This window comes from Phragmites australis, chromosome 21, assembly GCF_958298935.1.
Source record: "Phragmites australis chromosome 21, lpPhrAust1.1, whole genome shotgun sequence".
NCBI classification, from domain to species: Eukaryota; Viridiplantae; Streptophyta; class Magnoliopsida; order Poales; family Poaceae; genus Phragmites; species Phragmites australis.
The window spans coordinates 14,777,446-14,786,776 of NC_084941.1; the positions used below are offsets into that span (position 1 = coordinate 14,777,446).

Genomic DNA, 9,331 nt, shown 5'->3' on the forward strand with positions numbered 1-9,331 from the left:
GATATCGAAAGTTCTGATGGGTATATCGGAAGTTCCGGTCGATCAGAATGCCCGATATTTGGAAACATAGGGTTCTCGAGTTCTTTTCTTTAATTGGGTTAGAAGTTCCGATTAGTGAGTCGGAACTTCCGATGAACATCTCTAACATAGGATTCTTGAGTTCCTAGATTTAACTAGATCAGAAGTTCTAATCCACGGATCGGAAGTTTCAATGGTAGTTAGAAAGTCCAATTTTCTTAAATATAAGGTTCTCGGGTTTTTAATTATTTTCTAGATCGGAAGTTCTGATTTATGAAATCGGAAGTTCCGATATGTCAAATCTTCCAGATCTTGGTTGGGTAGAGGAGTCCGAAGCTGTTATTTTACTAACATCGGATGTTCCGATTGTGGGGATCAAAAGTTACGATGTGGGCTGAAAAAAAGTGCTCATAAAAGCTAATTTTTGGATTTCATATATACCCCCTCCTCTCCCAAAGTTAAGGTGCTGCTTGCTCCTACTTTCGTGAAAAATATATCGAGAGCAATATTTCACCTCTCCTATCTCCTTTCTAAGTGATTCAATCTTGTGTGAGAGATTTAGGAAGAGGGATTGAACGCTAGTGATAAGCTTTGCAATCTTTGAGCACTAAGGTTCATTTCCAAGTATTCTTCGTGATCATTTGTTACTCTTGGAGACTGAGGTCTCCTAGATGGCTAGTAGTCACTCACAAACCACTGGTTTCACTTGTGGTGTGTCATGAGAAGTTTGTAAAGCCCAGATTTACCTATGCAACGGAAGAAATACCAATGGAAGTCGAGGAGTGCTTTGTGCAACCTCAGAAGAAAAATGGTTAAAAATGAAACAAATCAAGTGTGACCGAGCCTCTTAACGAAGACATATGAATCCCCTCAAGGACTTGAGCTTTAGGAGCAAACTTGACTTGTCTCTGTTTTCGGTTATTTCTTATTATTTATGCAATTTCAAGCAATTCATACCTTATCTTGAGTAATACCTTGTTGTTGCTAGTTCCACCTAAAATTGAGTAGTTTTGATATCTCATTGTAACTAGCATCATATAGGATTGTTTAATCTTGCTTGATTTTCCTATTAGGTTTAAATTCAGTTAAGTCGAAAGCTCCAATCCTTCAATCGGAACATCTGATACCTGTCAAAACATCCAATTTTTGCACCCGAGCCACCTAATAGTTTTTGCAAGTCACAAGCCCATGCATTTTTTTCGCGCGAAATCCACGCTTGTGCAGTTTGTAGCCGTCGAACTCATGACCTGATGACTCGTGTGTAGCTTCTCTTACCATCTCATATGTATACCATTACTAATAGTAATAGGATATTTTATTCATTTGACCCTTGTTATCCAAAACTTTAAAAATTATTTGGGTATCTAATAACTTCAAATAAAAAATTATAAACTACAAAATTGTTGATCTTATCGAGAACTGCAGTTTTCATATAAAAAGTCTCACGTCGTATGAATACTTTATGAATTTTCAAATATATACTACAGATGACTATTTATAAAACCCGTCTATGTTGATTATCTAGACACAAACGTATATTTGTAAAAAAACATATGTATCTAGAAGAGTGAGAACACACAAATAATTTTACTAAAAGGCTGTCTGTGTGTAGACGGCTACTAGATATATACAGTTTTTCATACAGAGCCGTTTGTGTCGTTCAACAATACACATATGATTTTTCAATAAAACTGTTTATGTCTAGGAACTGTTAACACAAAGATGACCTTTTAGTAAAACCATCTATGTGTTCTTGTTCTTATAGACAACTGAGAATATCATAAATAGTTTTTTCTATCAACCGTCTACGCATAATTTATCGGTGATAGCTTTTAGCTAACCGTGTATGATATTATGTTTGTTATTGCTATTTTTTTATAGTAAAACTCGAAGGAATCGAAAAGAGTTCGTAAGTATTTGATTCCAGCCCTGCCAGACAGCTTCGGCGCTAAGCAGTAGTGTGCGTTCGAAATCAGACGCCTGAGCGTGATGCCTAACCAGGCAGCTCCGGCGAGGGGAACAACCAAAAGGCCCTTCCTCTCACACGTTGCCTCCCATCACAAGAATGTCAACACGTCAGCTTCAAAATCTGGTCCGTTGGATCCCCATCCGACTGCCTCCAGCAGCACACGGTCCGTCCCAAACCAAACGCCGATCGAGGGGAGAGACAGAGTGAGAGAGGGACACTGTCTCCGTTCCATCTCCGCTAGATCTGCCCGTCGCGCTCTCCCTTCCCCGCGCCCCGCCCCGCCCCGTCCCGATCCACCCAGCGAGCGCGGCCTTCGAGCTCGCCCGGCGATGGTCGTGTGCAAATGCCGCAAGGTACCCCCCTCTCTCTCCTCCGATCCAGTGATCCCTTCCCCGAATCCATCCGTTTCTTGCGTGTTATCCCGGGTCGGGCACGAGCGGATTGGGGATCTGGGGTGCAGGGTGAGCGGATTCGCCGGTGGCATGGTCTGGATCCGACCGGGCGACGCGAAAGACGCGGTATTGGGGTAGTATGGGTTCAAGGCATTGGGGTTCGCCTCGTCCCCTGGAATGAATGGTCGGTTTTATGGGTGGGCATTTCGTCGAACACCTCCTATGCTTGGTTGTTGAAGTCAGGCGATGTATTCTTGTGTACGCTGGGATTGTTTGGTTAGTTCTACCGAATCTGTTGGCTGTCTACTGGGACTTGGAGTGGGTTGATTGATGTCGCCATTGCTGATCGAGTTTGGTGCTGATGGGATTGTATACTTGCTTTGGTTTTTCAGGCGACCAGGATTTATTGCTTCGTCCACCAGGTTCCAGTCTGCGGTGAGTGCATATGCTTCCCGGAGCATCAGCTTTGTGTGGTGAGCTTCTCGACTTTTGGCACTGTCATATGATCATATACTTTTCGATGACTCTGATTGCGTGCAGATAAAGAGCATTTAGACTGAAAACTGTTTCACTCAGAATTGTAGTTAAGCTATTATGTTAGCAGACTATTTACTGTTTTGTATATCCTGTTCCCTCGATGTGGTCATTCACAATCTTGGCTCTCATTGGCCTATTTGGATATTATTTTGGTTACACTATGTGATGCTGAGCTTCCTGGCCCAGTGTCCGTAGGAATGATGTTAGCACATAGTTTGTTATGAAACTTTCTAGGAATAATATAGCTGTTAATGGATTGATGTGGGCTCCACGGCAAGGAGCTGATGGGGTGAGGTTTTCATGTATCTAATGCCTCTGCTAGAATATCTGCCTTTCCTTTGGATGCATAATACCGTCATCACCTTTTAATTACTATGCTAATGCCTCAGGTTTTAATTTTGAGAATCTGTTCCCTACAAAGCTTACATCTTCTTTTGTATAGAGCTTATCCTATGCATGCTTCTATTCATTGGGTAGAATGCTGATCTCCCCAGGATGTAGCGTGACGGACTATAATGTAGGTAATAGGTTTTTGAAATACAAACATAGAATACGGAGCTTCTGACATATTTATCTGTTTTCTAGATGTCCAGCATCTTTGGTAAATAAGAAGATCAGCGTGCTGCTTGCATTTTACTTTGGATTCAGGTTTCAGCGTGTAGTATTAATTTTCAACATCAGATGGGTCAATCATATGATCATATATCCTTCGTACTCTATTTATTTTGTGTGAACAGCAGTTCAGAAGTTTATGTGACAGTGCTAGCTACGCCTTTTCTGCAAATTAGCATCTTTACAAGTTTGGCCAGAAAAGCATGTAGTGTTGCATTAGTTTTAGAAACTAATATTTTTCCTTATTCTGTAGGTAAAAAACTATGCTGAATGGGTTGTTAACTCTGATTATGACTGGCCACAACACTGTTCATCTTGCAATTCGGTTCTGGAAGCTGGAAATGAAGAAACTTTACGTTTGGGTTGCTTGCGTATGTGATGTTGTCAATAGAATGCCTCAATCCATCCATTTCATGCAGCCGTCTTTATTTCATATAACTAGATATTATTTTCTTGACTTCATATAGATGTGATGCACACTAAATGCTTGATATCACATATCCAAAATTTTCCAACCCAAACAGCACCAGCTGGATATGTCTGCCCCTCATGTTCTATGCCTGTAAGTTGAACTTAATCTCCCTCTGCGTGCACGCACATGTGCATCGGCTACTGCAACTTAGGAATCTCACAATTCTTTGATCTTCAACTATAATTTCCCTAACAGATATGGCCACCTTCAAGCATTAAAGATACAGGCTCCCGCCTTCACGCTAAACTGAAGGAAGCAATAGTCCAGGTTAGAATTTTAATACCACAGAATTTATTCCTGCTTCCTTGGTGCAATAGTGTGCATTGGCTAAGTAATACTATTGCAGCGTAACCTGCTTCTTCTGTATTTATCAGAGATTCATTTCATGCATTTCTTCTATCATTATCTGACATAAGCATTCCAATTGCCAGTGCTGTGCAGTTTCAATTATTCCTCGTTTGTTTGTTATGAACAAGGAAATTTATGAAATACTTTGTATCATGGAATTTAAAATGCAGATCTTTTCAGAGTTGAAGGGATGCTGCCCCTGTCTTTAAAATGAAGATCTCTAATTAATCCTAATAATTTTACAATTGATCTTGACTAGTAGTGTTCTAAGCCCAGATTCTTTTTCATTCTAAAACAAGCTTGTTCTGCTTATTCAAGTACATTTAGATTTTAGTGTATGTTTACTGCAAGATTGTTTTGTCTAGATTACAGAGTATCATAAACCTTGAAGTGAACTTTTCTAATATGTTGCAGACTGGATTGGAGAAGAATGTATTTGGAAATCATTTTGTGACAATACCTAAAGCTGATACTCGCACCCCTCTGGCTTTTGCGTCGGATCCTCTTAAACATTTATCCAGTTCTGATGATAGAGAATCTAATGGTGCAAACACAATTAGCTCAGATAAAGATGCAGCTTTACCGTCAGCATTGCATTCTGGAATGTACTCTTCTGCTGGTGTAGGATCTGGGCCATCTATCAATGTTGAACCAGAAATTGTTGAAATAGATGGTCCTAATCCGGTAATAATCCAATTCCCAGAACAGGAGTCCAACTTCATCAGAAGTCCAAGCCCACATGGGGTAAGTCCCGAGAAGTCCCTGCATTTTTTGTCTTTGTTGTTACTATATATTTGTCTTCTTCTTTAGCTTTGTTTACTCACAGCACAGCAATGATATCCTTTATTGTGTAGCCTGGTGCCATGACAAGAAAAGGTGCTACCAATGTTGATAGACAAAATTCAGACATTTCTTATTATGCTGATGATGAAGATGCAAACCTCAAAAAGTATACTAAGAGGGGTAAGCATGTGATTTGCAGGATGATTTGTTTTATTGTTTCATCTTTATATTGTGTCTGAAATTTCTTGAGTTATTCTAGGATTTAGGATGAATTAAATTAAACTTTTAATTGGAATGCTGCTGTTCCACAAATTAGTTACCGTTTACCATCTTATCGCCAATTATCCTGCAAATAAGTATGATCATATTTTTAGGCCCCATTTGGGACGTTGGAATTTTCCCAGATTCTTTTTGAATTAAACTGTTTCCTGTCAAATTCCTGAGCTGAAAACATGGCTTTTTTTTGGCTAGTTATGTTCTCTTTTACGTATGTCGTCTTCCTGTTCTGAGCATGTATGGTCTTACATGAACTTATTATATTTTTAGGCCCCATTTGGGGCATTCGAATTTTCCCAGATTCTGCTGGAACCAAACTGTTTCCCGTGAAATTCCTGTGTTGCAAACATGATTTTTATTTTTATTTTTTATTCTCTCTAGTTATGTCTATCTGTGTATGTCATGTCTCATTCTGAGCATTTATGGCTTTACCTGAGCTAGATCTAGGCCCAAAAAATTTGATTTGACAGGCATTTTCCTTTGCCCACTAGCCCTAAAAATAAGCAAGAATAGTTAGCTTGGGAAAATCCTGACTTGGTCTCAGTGTTCTTCTAAGGTTGGCTAGTTTTGGATGGGTTGACAAGGTTGGGCTACAACCGACCTAAAACTCCGATAGACATGACCTCTGATATCTGCGACACCTTAACTCTGAGCAGCATCACAAAAAAAAAGTGCCAATTGAGTGCTTTAGATACAACAGCAACAAATCCTTCAACAGAGCAAGTTGGGGTAGGTTAGAGATGAAACTGAATAAGAGCCGCTAACAAGTATATAAAAGTAAATTAGTTATTAATTGATAACTAGGTCATGGTTTGTGCACATGGTTGCTGATTTCCATGTGCTCCTATCCAAGGATAAATATTAAACGATAACTAGATCATGGTTTGAGCACGTGGTTGCTGATTCCCACTTGCTCCGTCAATTCTTTTGGTAGATCTAATGTTTCAAGTTCCTCTTTACTGCCTCCTCCCATGTAAGGTTTGGCCCGGATACCATCTCTCCTTACATTATCAGCACGCCTTAGGATTTCTTTATGCACCGGTGCCACTATGATATATATGATCGAATATCTGGCAGACATATACGATTGAATATGTGAATCAGGGTTGTATGGATGAAATCTACTAAATTTGAAATTTAGATTCAATTGATGCTTGAGCTTGACTTTGTTCAGTACCATAATAAGCAATTTACAATCTACACTTGCTTGAAAATTCCGAATCTAACATGAGTCTCGTTTTTGCATATATGAACTCTGGATTAATGAGAAGATTGATTCTGGGGTAGCCTAATAATCTCGTGTTTGCCTAGTCAGATTTAGGTCGAAGTTACCTCGATCTCAAAGCTTGGTTACATTTGATGCTTATGTCCCGTTTACAGGTACTTTTCGTCACAGATTTCTAAGAATGCTGCTGCCTTTCTGGTCTAGTGCACTGCCAACATTACCTGTCACAGCACCTTCAAAAAAAGAGAGTGATGCTCCAGAGGGCCGCTCACGACATCAGAAATCATCAAGAATGGATCCCACAAAGATCTTACTTGCAATGGCTATCATGTAAGTCCTCCAACATGCTTTGGTTATTCGCATTTTCTACTTATTCTCTGCCTCCCTCCCTCCCTCCCTTCCTCCCTCCCTCCCTGTATGCTCTAAGGTGATAAGTATTTTGATTTACCCAGTAAAATAGTACATTTGACAATGGCCTGAGATGTACAAGTGACTTAGGGATGCTGACTGGTATTTTGGATATGTTAGATCGATAGCCATACTTTGTAGTTAGGAAAAAAAAAATGCCATAGCTGTGGCAATCTTTTGTCTACGATATATGGGACAGGTTTCTAATAAATTGTGGCACGCCACAGTTGTGGCAGCAAACTTAATGGCTGCCAGAAAAATTTAATAACCTACCTAACTTGAGTGGCGAAGTGTGGCATTGTGGCTATGAGCCATACAAGCCCATATTCTTTCCTGATGTTTGTACCACACTTAATTTGCATCATAAGAGATAAAGAACAGTCATTGATCCAAAATGATGCGTCAGAGCAGGCATTATACCACTATGTAGCTTCCTCTTGAATAAATAGCAGTTATCGGAAGAAAACTATCTATTCCAGTCTTCAAAAAAAGAAAAAAACTGTCTGTTCCAACTGGTACTGAAATTTGATTTGAACATCTAGTCAATAGCTATATTGGCATCACTTGCTGATGCTGCATTCTGGTCGAAGCACCTAACATTACCAATGTTTGCATTATATTCAAGTGTTGTACTTTTATCTTTTATAGATACATAACATTTCGAGTATAAATAAAATTTGATATTTAGCATGTTCATTTACTCTGATAGCCTTGTACTGTAATATCTAAATTGCTGTTTGCAATTAAACAATAAAACTTCTAGCAGTTTACTCTTTAACCTTATGAAGCTAGTATGCTTTGGTACTAGATCACATTACCTTTATCTTTTACTCGGACCATCATCCAAAGTAGTTATTTTGCTAGCAAACTTGAAAATGTATCAACCCTGCTCATATTTTTCTCATCTGTTTTATGGTTTATAAAGATAAGAATTCCTTATGGTCTGTTTGGATTAGGATTTTTTTATCCAAATCATTAGGATTTAATTCTAATCAGTTTCGAATTTGAACTAAATTCTAAAAAATCCTAGACAATACCCCTCATCGAAGCACCCCTTTACTCTGATTGAGAGAAGGAATTTGGACTATTGTACAAATCAACAAATTATTTTTTGTTTAATATGCTCACGTTTCTCTTATCTTTCAGTATTTCAAGAGGATAATATCTTACTCTTGCTTAGAGAAAGAATATGGACTAATGCAGAAAAAAATGGTATTGCAGGGCATGTATAGCAACGATGGGAATTCTCTATTACCGGTTGTCACAGCGCAGTCTTTCTGAAAACTTTGTTGAGGATGAGCCTCAGTAGCACTATGGAGATGTTCGACCTTGCAGTCTTTCTTGTACTGCTTTGCTGCTGATTCGAAGGGTTTACCCTCACTGTATATTTTTTTTTCTTTTCCCTTTTTGTGGGTCTTTTTGGTGGTTGAGGGTGCAGTAGTTGTTAGTTACATATGAGTTATAGTGGACTGTTTCCATATCTTGATTCATGCTTATGTTTATGTAATTATAATTCTATACAATATTATGTGTTGTCTACACTTAATCAGGGTTCACAAATGCGTCGGTTATTCCTCAAAAATTGCGGTAATCGGGCTTACTGCCTCGCACCGATAATATAAACATTTAGGTAATCGAATTTGAACTAAAAAAAAATAAAAAATTCAAAAAATTCAAAAAAAACCTTAAAGAAAGTAGAGATAATTTTTAGGCTTTACGTGAATTTTTTTAAAAAAATAATGTCGTTTGCATCATATTTTATAAGGAGGAAGTTTGAAAAAAAATTAAAGTGCGTAATTTATTTATTAACGTATGTTAATAAAAAGTTTAACATGTAAATATATGTTTTATAGGATGTATTTTAAGAGAATTTTTAAAATTAGTTTCACTTTATTTAGAGTTTTATTAATATCTTCTTGATTTTTATAAAGTTCATAAGTATAAAGTAAATAGGTTAAGAAACATCGAATATTAGTTTCGACAATATATCCGTTAATTGACTGGGTACCATCGAGTGTAGGGATAATATGTTCGTAAATTAATTGGGTATCTTCGAGTATATAGGGATTAATCATGAGACGAGACAAATGATGTATACAGGTTTGGACCTCTAATTGAAGTAATACCTTACGTTATGTGGGGGTGTTACTGGTGTATATTGATGATATTGAGTACAAGCAACGTGGCTAAGACTATTTACAAGAAGTTGATTGGATCTAATCTATCAACGCTAAAATTATCGAGTAACTCCTTTTGGGGTCTTGATACTTGCTTCCCTCTCTTGTTCTTTC

General features: G+C 38.2%; 1 protein-coding gene across 1 annotated transcript; it reads left to right on the forward strand.

Moving 5' to 3' along the window:
• Positions 1-2,126: 2,126 nt before the first annotated feature.
• LOC133903853 (uncharacterized) lies at positions 2,127-8,586 on the forward strand. The gene is made up of 9 exons (XM_062345322.1): positions 2,127-2,340; positions 2,772-2,852; positions 3,782-3,899; positions 3,996-4,090; positions 4,196-4,267; positions 4,763-5,092; positions 5,203-5,311; positions 6,788-6,962; positions 8,262-8,586. The coding sequence occupies exons 1-9, from the start codon at positions 2,317-2,319 to the stop codon at positions 8,347-8,349; spliced, it is 1,092 nt and encodes a 363-aa protein (XP_062201306.1). The 5' UTR covers positions 2,127-2,316; the 3' UTR covers positions 8,350-8,586.
• The last annotated feature ends 745 nt before the right edge of the window (positions 8,587-9,331 follow it).

Bases quoted from the DNA above. Each gene is read 5' to 3' on its own strand.
- LOC133903853 (XM_062345322.1), top strand. From the start codon at position 2,317: ATGGTCGTGTGCAAATGCCGCAAG. The intron at 2,341-2,771 runs GTACCCCCCTCT...TTGGTTTTTCAG, and splicing joins TCGTGTGCAAATGCCGCAAG to GCGACCAGGATTTATTGCTT. The intron at 5,093-5,202 runs GTAAGTCCCGAG...TTTATTGTGTAG, and splicing joins GAAGTCCAAGCCCACATGGG to CCTGGTGCCATGACAAGAAA.